The following is a 15,142-nucleotide window of genomic DNA, read 5'->3' on the forward strand; positions in this document are numbered from 1 at the left end:
AGCATATTCGCATATAGATGCTTCCTTCTAGTCTAAGGTGCTGTGTTCATCAAATCAGCCTAGCAAAATTTAGTCCTTCATTGTATAGCCAAAAAAATATCACCTCTTCCAGAAAGCTTTCTATAATTCCTCAGCTGTAAGGGATTTCTTTCTCCACTTAACTTTGCAGCCCTTTTTCCTTCTCACTGGGCATTTAGAAATTTTTACATTACAGCAACAATAGAAACAACAAATATCAAAGCAGTACTTCCTTACCAGCTCCTTTAACCTTGGCGGTTGGTTGGTCGGTGGTCGATGTTAGCATGAACACCCAACACACTTGGGCTGACTTTTCAGCTTGCAAATTTCCCTTCTGAGTTGATACCCTGGTGGGTAATGCAGGATCTTGTGGTAGCTGTGGTAAGCAGGTGGTGGCAGCAGCAGTGATAATGAGACAAGGTAGGTTTTCTGAAGCACCAGTAAGAAAGCAAGCCAAAGTTCTGGGTCTTAGCCAAGATCAAGTCTGGCCTGTGGGCTCCAGGGGGAGCGGTGGAGGGTGCTGGGTCTAGGCCTGACTCCAGCAACATTCCATAGCGCAGGAAGAATGGAGCAAGGTGAGCACAAAGAACAGCCTTTCACCCACACACTTTTGTTACAGAGTCCAGAACAGTAGCCACCCTAAGCTGGTAAACTGATTCAATATTAGTAACAGTGGCTACTACCACAATGGAACATTTAAGATTTCCCTTTCTTCACTGCTCTGCTTGGAACATTTTAGGGCCTAAGGTTACTAGTAGCTTACCACTGAGTTCTTATTTTTCATCCCTTATCTTCTCTTTTGGAGACTACATAGGCACTGTTTTAAGTACTGTCACATGCATTATATAAAAATTCGATTCTTTTATTTCTACTATTGTACCAAAATAGCTTTTGTCAAGGCCATCAGATGACCACCATATTGCCAAACTCCTGGTTCATTTTTAGTCCTCCTCTTAATCAGTCAATCAGCAACCTGACGTAATTGATTATGTCTGTCTTTTCATTCTAATAGCTTTATTGAGTTATAATTTACATGCCATAAAGTTCACCCTTAAAAAGTGCACAACTACTGTTTTTTGTTTTTTGTTTTTTTAGTATGTTCACCAAATTATGCAGCCATCAACTCCAGAACATTTCTATCACCCCAAAAAGAAACTCCTTTCCTATTAGTGGTCACTTTTCAATCTCCTTTGCTTCCAGCCTCTAGCAACCACTAATTGACTTTTTGTTTCTGTGGATTTGCCTATTCTGGACATTGCATATAAATGGATTCATATAACATGTGGCCTTCTGTGACTGGTTTCTTCCACTTAGCATATTTTCAAGATTCAACCATGTTGTAACATGTATTGATACTGTGGTTGGAATAATATTCTGTTATATGGATATACTATATTTTGTTTACATTCATCATTTGATGGGCATTTGGTTTGTTCTTTACTACTTTTTGGCTATTACAAATAATGTTGCTGTGAACATTTGTGTACAAGTTTTTGTGCAGACATCTTTTCATTCTCTTGGGTATATATTAGAAGTGGAATTGCTGGGTTATTTGATAACTCTTGAGTTTAACATTTTCTCAGAAATTGCCAGACTGTTTTCCAGCGTGGTTGCACCATTTTACATTCCCACCAGCAAGGCATGAGAGTTCTAATTTCTCCACATCCTCGCCAACACTTATTAATGTTTGTGTTTTTTTATTTTACCCATCCTACTGGACGTGAGTGGTATCTTACTGTGGTTTGATTTGCATTTCCCTAGTGGCTAATGATGTTAAGCATCTTTTCATGTGCATATTGACCATTTTTATATTTTTTTGGAGAAATGTCTATTCAAATTGAGTTGTCTTTTTGTTGTTGAGTTGTAAGACAACTTTATATATTCTGGAACATGACCCTTATCACATATGTGATTTGTGAGTATTTTCCCACAATCTTTGTCTTTTCACTTTCTTGATGGAGTTTTTGAAGCATACATGTTTTATTTAACTTTTTTTTTTTTTTTAAACCAGAACATGCACAAGTGGGGGAGAAGGGCAGAGGGAGAGAGAGACTGAGAATCTTAAGCAGGCTCCATGAGGAACATGGAGCTTCAATGCGGGGTTTGATCATGACCTGAGCTAAAGTCAAGAGTCGGATGCTCAACCAAGCCACCCAGGCACCCCTAAATTTTTTTATTGTGGTAAAATATACATGATATAAAATTTATCATTTTAAACATTTTAAGTTTATTCATGTTGTTGTGCAACCATCACCATCATCCATTATCCAGAACTTTTTCATCTTCCCCAGCTGAAGCTCTGTACCTATTAAACTAACTCCCTATTCTCCTCTCCCACAAATCGTTGGCAACCACATCTACTTTCTGTCTCTTTAAATTTGACTACTCTATGTACCTCATATAAGTAGAATCACACAATATTGGTCATTTTGTGGCTGGCCTATTTTACTTGGCATAAGGTTTTCTCAAGGTTCATCCATGTTGTAGCATGTGTCCTTTCTTTTTAAGGCTGAATGGTATTCCGTTGTATGTGTATATATACCACATTTTGTTTATCCATTCATTTGTAGATAGACACTTGGGTTTCTTCCACCCTTTGGCTATTGTGAATAATGCTGCCATGAACATGGGTGTATAAATATCAGTTTTGAATCCTCACTTTCATTTCCTTTGGGTACATAACGAGAAGTGGAATTGCCATATTGTTTTCTACAGTGGCTGCGCCATTTCGCATTCCTACCAACAGTGCACAAAGGTTGTAATTTCTCTACATCCTTGCCAACAGTTGTTACTTCTTTCTCTCTTTCTCTCTCTCTCTCTTTTGTGATAGCCATTATAATGGGTATGAAATAGAGTGCAAAAGTTTTAAATTTTGATGGAATTCAATATATATTTTTCTTGTGTGGATTGTGTTTTTGATTTCCTAGTTAAGAAACCATTGTCTAATCCAAGGTTGCAGAGAAGTAACCTTGTTTTTTTCTTTTTTAAAAAAACATATTTTTTAACGTTTATTTTTGAGAGAGAGAAAGACAGAGTGTGAGTGGGGAGGGGCAGAGTGGGAAACACAGAATCCAAAGCAGGCACCAGGCTCTGAGCTGTCAGCATAGAGCCTGATGTGGGGCTTGAATTCATGAACTGCAAGATCGTGTGACCTGAGCCGAAGTTGGACACTTAACCCACTGAGCCACCCAGGCACCCGTCCTATGTTTTTTTCTAAACGTTGTTTAGTTTTAGCTCTTTTAGGTCGATGATCCATTTTGAAATAATTTTTGTGTGGTGTTTGGGAGATAGGGATCCAACTTGATTCATATGCATATGGATATTCAAACACCATTTGTTGAAAAAAACTCTCTCCATTGAATGGTCTTAGCACGCTTGACAAAAATCAACTGACTGTAAATTTTAGAGTTTATTTCTGGATCCTCAATTCTATTCCATTGATCTTTTAGTCTGTCCTTATGCCTCAGGTGCTTCTTTTTGAAAAACTTTCTTCACTTTGTTTCCAGACCACCTCTCTGTATTGGTTCTTCCCCAGTTCTATATTGACCATTCCTTCTTCACCATCTTTGTTGGTCCCCCCTCATTTTCCCAATCTTGTAGCATCCCAGGATTCAATCCTGATTTCTTGTTATTCATACTCATGGTCTAGATAATCTCTTTCAATATCATGAGTTTTATAAGTATTCCCAGATTTATATCTCTGGCCCAGACATCTTCCATGAACACCCGATTCTACATCTACTTAACATTCCTATTTGGAAGTAAATAGGCGTATCAGATTCGACATACCAAAACCAAACTCCTGGTCCTTTTCCCAAGCCCCTGCCAAACCAACTTTTCCTATAGTCATCTTACCAGTAAACAGCAACTCGATTCTTAGAGCTGCTCAGGCCCAAATCCGTAGAGTCATTCTTGGCTTTTCCTTTTTTCTCATAGCCCACATCCAATCAGTTAGTAAATCTGCCTGCTCTCCCTTTAAAAGGTAACCTAAAACTTACCACTATTTCTGCCTTAACCACTAACTATCCTTGTCTAAGTCACCATTTTCTCTTACCCAGATGATTTCATAGCCTAACTTGTCTCTCTGCTTCTACCTTTGTTCTACAGTCTGTTTTCCCCACAGCAATCAGAGTTTGTAATCCTTACAAAACATGAGTTAGATCATATCACTACTCTGTTCAAAAGCTTCCATTGATTTTTCAGTATCAGAATGAAAGCTAAAGTGCTTATGAGCTTGCAGAGCCCTATTTGAACCAGTACTCTATCGCAGACTTGCTGTTCCTCCACACCGGCTATGCTCTCACCTCAGGCTTTGGGCTTGCTGTATATTCTGACTGGAGTACTTTTCTCCTAGAACTCTGAATAGCTTCTTCACTCATTTCCTTTTGGTCTCTGCTTAGATGTCACATTATCAATAAGGCCTTCCTGACAACCTTTTGTAAAACTTTAATAGTAACTGTAGCATCACCACAGGGGCATTATCTTTTACCCTTACCTGAAGTTTGCAGCAGAGTCTCTATAGATCCTGGCACCAAATGCCTGTTTTAAATTTTGGCTTTGCCACTTGCTGTGACTTTAGGCATGTTTTTTAACTTCTGTGATAATCTTCAGTTAATCAACAAAAAAATTGAGATAATAGTATTTACCCAGTAGAGTTGTTGAGAGAAATAAATGAGCTTACTCTAATAAAATGTCAGATACATGATGTGTTCACTTAATGTTAGCTACTTTCATTGTCTTCATGATTATTAATCATCAGCTCCTACTCTAGAATAGAAACTTATCAAGATCAGGGAGTTTGTTTCATTCTCTGCTGCATCACCAGCACTGAGGACAGTACCTAGTGTGTAGTAGGTTCTCAATATGTACTTGTTGAAGAAATGAATCCTTGCTGTAACTTTAGGAGGTAGAGTTCTTATCTGCTTTTTACAGGTAAGGAAATGCAGGCTCATATTAGTGGAGGGCCTCAAGTCTTTTCATTCCCAACTACAATGGAGTTAAGATTGTTTTAATGATGAGGAAGTATGTCCCTTCCTTATAAAATGGACTGTCTGGAAGAGTGCTATCATTCTTAGGGGTCAGGCAATTTTTTTTTTTTTTTTTACCCTAGACATATAGCACTTAAACTGAAAACTAAATCTAAGTAGAAAAATATTAAGGCATTTTAAGAAGTTAGGAAGCACAAAAAGTTTGACTCTTAACAAGAAAGGTTTTGTGGGATGCCTGGGTGATTCAGTCGGGTAAGAGTCCCACTTTGGCTCAGGTCATGTGACCTTATAGTTGGTGAGTTCCAGCCCTACATTGGGCTCTCCGCTATCAGGGCAGAGCCCACTTCTACAATCCTCTGTCTCCTCTCTCTCTGCCCCTCGCCCCCCCCCCCTCCAGTCGCAGCGTGCACGCTCTCTCTTTCCAAAATAAGCATTTTTTTAAAAAAAGAGGGGCACCTGGGTGGCTCAGTTGGTTAAGCGTTCTACTTCAGCTCAGGTCATGATCTCGCAGTTTGCAAGTTCGAGCCCCACGTCGGGCTCTCTGCTGTCAGCATGGAGCCTGCTTTAGATACTCTGTCTTCCTCTCTCTGCATCTCCTCTGCTTATGTGCGCACTCTCTCTCTCAAAAATAAATTAAAAAGAAAAGAAAAGGTTTTGTTATATTTGTCTAGTCGGTGGGACAAACTAAAGAGCTAATACAGCAGTTCCTTGCAGTCTGGAATATGGTACAGGCTACTGGCTAACAGACCTACGTTTTTCTCTGGTGATTGGCAAAAGACATGTTCTGAGAAGCTGTTGTTTTCTAAGTCCTCAAAGTTCAGTTCCTTTAACTACATACAAATGCTGGGAGATGTGCTAAGCCCTCAGGCTACAAGGGTAAAATTGTATATATATATATATGGAGAGCCTTGTCAGCAGATTCTTAGGTATTATGGGGAACTCTGGGGAGAACAGAAAGACACAAAGTAACTTTGACATGATGTATACAGTGTATTTTCAAGATAGTGGAGGAAGAGAGAAACCTTTCCAATTTGAATCACAGGGTCAGTTAAAGTGTTCCTTGCCTAATTTTCATTTTCAAAGACAGCAGAATACAATAAGGGAGGTGGGTGTAAATGTAGGAGAGATATGACCCATTCCAGCAAGTGTCTTTTGCATCGCATTCACCTTCCTATAGCTGCACTATTTTGGAGGATTCCTATTCCTGAATTAACTCTTCTGTCAGGTCGGGTGACCCATTATGTCATCAAAAATAGCTGAAAAATTGGAAACTTAGGAATTAGTTTTTATGATTCTCCCTTTTACTTGTTATGTAATGTCAGTGGATCTTTAAAAGGGAGGGAAAAGAAAGAGGGTAGCTGATCAGCCCAGGTGAATGTACTTGCCTTAGAGAAGGAAACCTGTGGAGCTATCCATATGTGGCCTAGAGACAATGTAGTCTGATGATTAGGAGGAGTAATTTCTGGACTTTATCTTCCTTTTCTGTGACTTGCTAAAGCCCTTCTGGAAGCATCAATTTCCTTTGGAGAATTGTTCTGGATTTAATAGATAATTAGGCCTGGAGTTGCCATCACGGTTTTGTCATCTAGATCATGGTAACTTTGTAGGTCAGTGGCCAGTGGATGCCCCCAACTATGGCCTTTGAGTATCCCGGTCCTAGCCTTAACTCCAGGCCTTAACCTGGCCTAACTTAACTCAGGCTTTGGGAAAACAGGCCAGGGTTACTGGGCAAATGCATGGCCTGCATTGTGAAATGGAAAGGGTTCAGTCACCAGGCCTTTGGCGTTTGAGGACTTATCCCAGATCCAGAGTGCGCTCATGTAGCTTCCAAGGAAGGAACTCCCTCTGTGCTTAGCCCAGATCAGATAGCCTGTTGGAGTGGCCCTTGGTAACAAAGTGTGTGGCACTGGTTTCCTTGATGCTGCATGCAGGCCACTTTGGAAAGGGAAGAAAGGTGATTGAAATCCCCAGGCAGGCTTTGTCCTTTAGTTTGAGTAGCCAAACCAGGAATGGTCTAAACTAAAAGGAGGGGCCAGTCAATAGGGGAGGTAAGGATTCTTGGAGTTAGGCTCTGTGAACTAACCAGTTGTTCAGAGGATCTCTTCCTTTCCTCCATGTCCCTTAAGGTTTAGCTGGCATTTTCTTTGGGTTCCGTGCTATGGGACTGAATCTACTAACCTTTCTGCCCTTTTTTCCCTGCTTTCTCTCTCCTTGCAGAAGGAAAGCGAGGAGCCATTCAGGTTGTGCCTCTGGCCCTTTGGGTCCTTTGTGTTGTCTATCTTCTACCCTTCTCTCCTGAGCACAGTGTGTGTGTGTGTGTGCGTGTGTGTGTGTGTGTGCGCGCGCGTGTGCGTGTGGACGAACACATGCACGCACACACACACGTGATCTGTGCCTCTGAGCTTTGGCTCATGTAGATAGTCTGTTTTTCCTAAAAGCAGTTTGTGGGCATGCTCCATTTTTGTGTATGCTCCTGCAGACATCCCTGGAGCACAGTGTGAGAATGTGTGTGCCAGCATGGTGCACATTCAATGTAGCATGTGTGTGCTTATACTTGTACTCAGTTTGACTCCCCCAAACACTGATTGCCTTCTCTTCTATTTTGCACAGTGTTTGTCCATTTTTTGCTTGTTGCTGCAGGTTGGCATATGCTGTAAACCCTTGCTGAGCCCAGCATGCATACACTTTGTATTTGAGAGCAGGAATTGCTGTAGGCATTTTGTGCCTCTTGCCTGGGGCCCTAAGTGTGAATGTGCTTTGTGCTTCTGAGCAGGTTTCTTGGTCTCTCTGTGAACACAAGCTTCTGTAGACCTGTGATGTGGTTCCCCCATGCCATGTGAATGCATTGTATAAATCATGCTGTGCACTGGTTCTTGAAGACCGTGAGGGTTTGCTTTTGCTTGTGATTCAGGCCCGGGTGAACACTGAATATCCTTTTTCGAATGGGTGTGCGCACATGCTTTATCGCCCTGTGTGCAGGATCCATGATCACCTTGTGTTTCTCTCAGGCATAAGTTGTGTCTATGAATGTACCCGCTGTAGGTACTTTATCTAGACCACCTCTCATTCTCACAACCCTCCTTCAGTACCTGTGTGTGCATGCTCTATGCTTTTGTCTGCAGGCTTCTGCAGACCCACTGTCCCCTCTAAGCACAGGAAATGTGTATGATCTGAGTTTGTTGAACCCTGGTTCCCAGAGACTTTTTGTGACTTTGTTTCCTTAAGGTCAGTGGTTTCTGGCAAACATCTAATTTTAGGTAGGAAATAAAAATCTCCTCAGTACAGTGACTGTTTCCAAAGGGAAGGTAAGTTCTGTGTGGTAGGATCTGGGGATTTAGGGATAGGCTACCCCTCAAAAGCAACCTTAGGGGACTTGTATTATCCACTTCTGGTTTCCTTTTGGGCCTGGCTGTCCTTTTGCCAGTATCATCTCACCCACAGAACCAGGGCAAGAGCCAGATAAGGTAAAATGGGTTCGTGAAGGGCTGTAGTCAATAGGCAGATAAGCTTACTTAGAATCCAGACAACCTGAGAACGGTCTGAGAAGGGTCTTACATCCAAAGTTCATCTTGAGCCTTACTGCTGACCCAGGGTAATTCTTACCCACTTTTACATTACCCAACACCATGCCTGTCCTACCTCTCCCTTTTCTACTCTGTTTTACGTAATTTTATCCATAACTTCTCCCAGCCAGGGCCCTCCCAAAACTTTACCCCCTGTACAAGTTAAATACCTTACTTTGTCTCCCTTGTCCTAGAGCACATTTGGTCCAGGATAGTTAACTGGACCCCAGGTTTTAGGAGGCAGGAAAGTTTTGGGGAGTTTAGGGGACAAGAAGGGGGCACAAAGCCCCAGACCTGCTAGCACTAGCTCTGTTTGAGCCTAAACAGCATTTACCATTGGTTCTCTAGAAAGCCCTAGAAGCTTTGGAACTTTCTGTCTACACTGCTTTGTTTTGTTTTTTTTTTCTGTGTGTGTGTTTTTTAATGTTTGTTTTTGGGTTTTTTGTTTGTTTTTGTTTCGGTTTTTTGCTTGTTTGTGGAGAAACGTTTAAAAACTGTTTTCAGGCAGTTTCTTCTTTGAATTATTTGGTACCTCAGTTTTCAACTTCTCATTGTAGAGCTCATAAACAGCACCAGAATGATAATCTAAGTATCCAACCTGCCCTGGGTTTTCTTGTCATATATAGAGACCTTATCAAATGTAGAATGTCTGTGAGTTAGGGCTTCAAGGAAGCCTGAACAAAGTCAAATCACAAGATGAGATGGGAGTCCAGAAGAACCAAGTCGCCACTCTGTGATAGCTAAGGGAATTTAGGAATATAACTAGAAGAAGGCCAGACTCTATATGAAGTGGTCCTTTTGCTTAAGCGGGGCCTGGAAGCCTAACTGGATCTTTTTGTTTTTTTGGCCTTGGCTTACTGTTATATATACCAGTGAATTGTGTGAGGGAGATAGAAGTTCTGATAGTTCTCACACTCCCAGTGGACCTTAGCCTTAGAGCTTGACCTTATATCCTTCCTATTCACTGGGGAGAAGGGAGACGAAGTAGCACTCATTTTGGCAACCTGCTTGTTGCTCTGGCTCATCAGGGCATTTGCTTAGACATCAGTCTGGCTATGTCACCACATTGTGTATGTGACCTACTCTTCTCTGAGATTCCTACTTTACTGCTTACTGCCTGACCAAAGAAATATGGCTGTCTCCCATCTTTTCTAGGATTTAACTTTTTTTCTATCTCTTTTTAAAGATTCCAGACGATGGTAACCCCTCTCTGCCCCAGTGGCTCCCAGGAGGGTAAGTGATTCCCTACAAGGTTTCTAGGTTTCTGTGGATTTTACAGTCTCTCATGCTGCTTCTAGCTTCCCCCTGAGAAACAGTAGAAAACACTCCATAAGTTGGATCCTGGGAAAGAAGAGGCTCTGCTATAGGGATTGGTTGGTTCTCTGAGGAGAGGGAAGAACTTTGCAGATTGACTCCTCAAAGACAGAAGACAGAGCTTTATAGCATGGTTCCCCTGAAGCAGGGGAGGGAGCTTTGGGGCTTCCCTATCTTTGCCTCTAGAATTTGATTCAATGCATCATAGTTAGTGATAACCCTTTTAGGTATAAAAGAGGAAACTAGAAAAATATCTGCATTTGACACAGTTCTCTTTTATTCCATTGTTGATAGTGTAGCTGATTAGATTACTCTCTGGGCTCTGTCCTGCTTCAGCTATTGTGAGTCACCTACTTACTCCATTCTACTCTTGTCAAGACATAAGTAGCATCCCTTAGGAGCTCTGTGTGTTCTGTCTGTGCTTCTTGTTTGGGAGTTTCACACCCATGTGACTGCAGCAAAGAGTCATTTTCAGCTGCTCAACTGCTGTCTATAACTGACTATTCCCAAGAGAGAAAAGAGTTTAAGTGCCCTCCCCCACCTCTCCCTGGCACATACACTGTCCATTATTTCTCAGGATCTTCCTTTTCTCCTTGTTTTTAGAATTAGCCACAAACTTGCTACTTCAACAAGCCCTTCCTCAGGACTTTAGCTTTTTTTTCTAATGATTATAAAATACATACATGATAATGGAAAATATCTAAGCTATTTTTAAATGGGGCCATGCACTGATTTTCTAAACGCCTTCCTGTCATCTTTCCTTCAGCTTAGTCCTTAGAAGTTGTCACAAGTTGAGAACTTCCCTAGCTCTGGTAGTCTCATTGAAAGCAAAGTTCATTTCCTGTGCTCAGGAAGCTAGTTTATTAGAAATCAACATAGCAGCTTGTCTGTTCCAACTCTTGGCCTTGATCTAATTTATGGCTCCATTCTTTACCTATATAGCTTGCTGGCAGTACTTATTTTTCTGCAGCATGTCTCTTTTTAGATCGGTTATGGTGTACCATGTAACTATCTTACCACCTTCCCCATCTCCTTCTTTTCATTAAAGCCAAGTATATGAGTTCTTTTCTTTGAGGTTCGGAATGACAACTCCTAAAAGGTTGGAAAAATTTTGTAGTTCATTCCCCTTGTTTTATAGAATTGGCGTCAAGACCCAAAGAAAGGAAGGAATTTTGGCAAAGGACATAGAGTGAGTTAGTAGAAAAGTTGGGTCTAAAACCCAGGTTATCTCATTGTGAGAATGGTGTTCCAGGATGTTCTCTGTAATTTTATTCATATAATTATGGAAGAAATGGCAAAGAACAACAGAATGCATAGAAATGGTATAAAAGTTTTAGAAATCTCCAGTTGCTCCAACTGTAATTTTTTTTTCCTGGTCCCTGCTGATGTATCCACAGGGCTAGGCTAGACTTTCAGAGTCCTTTTATTGTTTCCTTCCTAAATTTTGTTTCTTTCCCCCTCTAAATGGTTATTTGGAAGTCTCCTATCCCACTTATCCTCCCTCCACTTGGTTATGCAAGCTCCTCTCCATGGAGACCTTTTTCTTCAGGATGCTTGAATGGACAGAAGTGGTGACTCTTTTACTCAGGATGGAGAAAGTCTCCTTCTACATATCATTAGCAGTCTTTCTCACGTAGGCAGCAGCTCTTCTGTAGAGCCATTCCTGTGGGCTCTGTTCTAGCACAGGCCAGGAAACACTTATCTTTGGGGAGCAGAGTCTGTGGCCTGAGTCTAGGGAGGGGCCCTCTTAACTACCAATTCCCTCCTTGCATTATGCAGCACAAGGGCCTTCAAGTAAACAGAGGTGCCTTGAAGTGTCCTTGTGGGATAAAAGATCTCTCTGTTTTTGGCTGAAATTATAGAAGGAAACATGGAGGGGCACCCCGAGAGCAGATTCCATTGCTCATCATTCCATGGTTTTATTTCTCTCACTTTGTGTCTTCCTTACCCCTCTCAAAGGCACATGGTGGAAATCAGTTCATCTTCCTCTGGGGAGAGGGTGAGCAAGGAGAATAGAACACTGAACCTGCCATAACAAGTCTTGACATATTTTCTTCTCCCCTTAGGCCAGCTGGAGGGCTCTATGGCATTGACAGCATGCCAGATCTACGTAGAAAGAAGCCACTGCCACTTGTCAGTGATCTGGTGAGTGACTCTTTGAAGACTTAGGCTATAGGGTTTGGGTATCTCCCATTAGGCCATGGCATATTATCAGGACTGGTAGTGGTCCATTTAGTGACAGATATTGGTCTGAAGATCAATCATTTAAAGCTTTACTGAGACTTAGTGATGAGACCTTAGTTGGACCTTATTTCCTTATTAGAGCCCCAGGTTCTTCATTAGCTAAAGCTCCTACCTGGAACTATAGGTTGGGCCCTCAAACCTGGGTTATCTCAAACCAGAGTTGTCTTCTAGGTATCTTATTCCTCTGGGTTTCTCTGTAGCCTCTTTTGATGACCTGGAATGGAAATTGCCTCTAGCCCTGACCTATATCATTGAGTTTAGCAATGAGCACCACTGATGCTACTCCTTAAAGATAAAGTGATGGTCTCCTCCCAAGACATAGACTTGCTGGAGTATTTTTGTGTCCCTAGTACTTAACTCAGAGTCTGGCACTGAGAGGTAATGATAAAAAAATTGTAGAATTGAATTGAAACAGGCTTAAGAGTTAAAGCTGATCTCAGGACCTCCAGGATGACTGGAAGCTCCCATCTTGGATTATACCTCCTGTGGCAGGATCAACTCAAGGAATTTTGCATAGCCTAGTGGGTAGTGAGGGGTGAAGTGGGGGCCAGGGTCCCCCACAATCCTAGAGCTCAAAAGCTAGAAGTTCAGTAAGACTTGAACCCCTTTTCTTAGTACCATTTTCTGCTCCTGTTTTCTGTCCCCACCCCCCATTCAGTCTATTTTGCTTTTTCTATGCACTCCTTTTCCCATTTCTCCTTCATTTCCTGCTTTTTTCCCCTCTACCAGTGTCTCTCTCCTTAGTTGGCTGAATGGAAATATCCTCTGCCATTTTCTCTTGTTTTTTTTTTTTTCTTTCCTTCCTTTCTTTCCTACTGCTTGTGTATCTTTTCCTTTCTCTTTTTCCTCCTTTCTAATATACCTCTCTTTTTACCATCAAGCTGGTTGGATAAAGATGAGTTTTGATGTCATCTCTTCTTTATTACTTTATTTCATTATCTTGCATCTCTTTTTTCTTTTCATACTTTTTCTCTGCTTCTACCCCACCCCACCTTTTTGTACACCAGCTCTTCTTTGCTTAACTAGTTGGATAGCAGTATCTTAGTCATGTCTTACTTTCATCCTCCATATTTTAACCTTGCCTATATTTCATTTTCTGGCATAACTCTCCTTAGAGTAGAAGCTCTAGGTGCTGGATAGCTGGCTGGATTGAAGATAATTTTTAGTGGATAGAGGCAGAGGGGGTTGGGATGTTGTACCCTACATGGATCAGACTACTGGGAAGACTACCTCCCAGTTGCCTCTGCTAGTTTTTTCATGCTTTTGGGGGTGGCTTTAACATCCTGTTGTTCCTTTCTCTGCTCTCCTCTGCACAGGCTATGGTGAGTGTTTCCAGAGCCCCTTTCCATCCTCTTTAAGAATCTCAAACCACCCGGGCCCTTCCCAACTGTTTTTCCTGTTTAGGCTGATACACTTCCTGCCTACCCAGTGTCCACCCTCCAGGGGCTGTTCTTAAAGCTTGGGTTTGGCAGATAACATGAGGCCCCTCTACACAAGGGCTTAGCTAGCAGAGCAGTCCCAGCTCTCAGACTTAACCCCCTGCCCTGGTTGATTTGACTGTGGTTATGTTGCCCCTTTAGCTGAGTATCTTGCTCATTTGGGCTGCTGGCCTCTATAGCCACCTGGGATTGTGTGGGCAAGGGGTGGTACCCAGGGATAAAGGATAGCATGAAATTGTTCTCAGTGATGGTTCTTTTTTTTTTTTTTTTTTTTTTTTTTTTTTAGTGTTTATTTATTTTTTGAGACAGAGAGAGACAGAGCATGAATGGGGGAGGGTCAGAGAGAGAGGGAGACACAGAATCTGAAGCAGGCTCCAGGCTGTGAGCTGTCAGCACAGAGCCTGACGCGGGGCTCAAACTCACGGACCGTGAGATCATGACCTGAGCTGAAGTCTGACGCTTAACCGACTGAGCCACCCAGGCGCCCCTCAGTGATGGTTCTTAAATGTGGCTATGTCATAGTTTATTCTATTCTTAATGATGTATTTCCTACTATAATTCTAAACTTGTCATTTTCCTTTGTCTTCCTATACACAAGGGGTGGGAAACCTAAAAAGAGTGAAGGAAAGAGAGAGTCTTTGGATGATAGGTACCCTAAGAGAAGTGTCATTCTGACATTGTTAGAATAGTCTCCTAAGGGCCTTGTGTTTTGGATCTTTTTTTTTTTTTAATATAATTTATTGTCAAATTGGCTTCCATACAACATCGAGTGCTCATCCCAACAAGTGCCCTCCTCAATGCCTGTCACCCACTTTCCCCTCTCCCCCATCGTCTGTCAACCCTCAGTTTGTTTGGTACTCTTATCACCTATTACCCATGGGTGGTTCCTGTGAATGACAGTAAAATCAGAAGGTAGTAAGTCAAGCAGTCAAATCACTTTGGTCACTGAAACTCCTTTGCCAGGAATTTGCCAGCCCTTGGCAGTAGCCAGGGCTGACAGCCGGTCTTCTCTCATAGTCATTGGTCCAGTCCCGGAAGGCAGGGATTACTTCTGCAATGGCTACACGCACATCTCTCAAAGATGAAGAGCTGGTAAGTGACCCACGGGCTGTCATGAGTTCACTGGCCTAAAGACTGGTAGCCACTCTAACTGAGAATTCATGAGTGTTAGGCACACATTGTTAATGAAACAGATAAATAGCTTTGTGTCTGAGTTTTCCATACTAAAAGAGGCAAGGGGTCAGAACAGAGGTAAGCCCAAGTCTTATATTGGAGTATGTGACCACTGAACTCAGGGTTTTATGGTGGGCCTAGTACCCTCTGTTTTCCTAGAAAGCTTGAATGCTGGGAAAAGGTTCAGATGTAGCATTTGGGTCAGATCTCTCTTGGATGACCAGGAGCACATGACATTGAGGGGCTTCTTTCTTCCAGGGGCTTCTTGGCTGTGGGCTGGGCCAGGCTAGAGTATTTCCTTTATTGCCAGAGGAGAAACCAGGGTCTTGATTACCCTGCAGGGATCTCAGTTCTGGTATCTCTTAGAGACCTAAAGTTGCTGGCGGGTGATGGGTTATGTGTC

General features: G+C 42.0%; 1 protein-coding gene across 4 annotated transcripts in view; it reads left to right on the top strand.

The window, feature by feature from the left end:
- The window catches only part of UNC13B (unc-13 homolog B), a 258,600-nt gene that overhangs the window by 211,042 nt on the left and 32,416 nt on the right, over positions 1–15,142 (top strand). For 3 of the 4 annotated variants that reach the window (XM_042914013.1, XM_042914011.1, XM_042914012.1), the window contains 3 exons: positions 9,756–9,802; positions 11,950–12,028; positions 14,584–14,658. In XM_042914013.1, the coding sequence (XP_042769947.1) occupies positions 9,756–9,802; positions 11,950–12,028; positions 14,584–14,658 (201 nt within the window). Of the gene's footprint in view, positions 1–7,223; positions 7,247–9,755; positions 9,803–11,949; positions 12,029–14,583; positions 14,659–15,142 lie in introns of all 4 variants that reach the window. The other variant, XM_042914014.1, reaches the window with a different exon arrangement.

This window comes from Panthera leo, chromosome D4 (genome assembly GCF_018350215.1).
Source record: "Panthera leo isolate Ple1 chromosome D4, P.leo_Ple1_pat1.1, whole genome shotgun sequence".
Classification (NCBI taxonomy): domain Eukaryota; kingdom Metazoa; phylum Chordata; class Mammalia; order Carnivora; family Felidae; genus Panthera; species Panthera leo.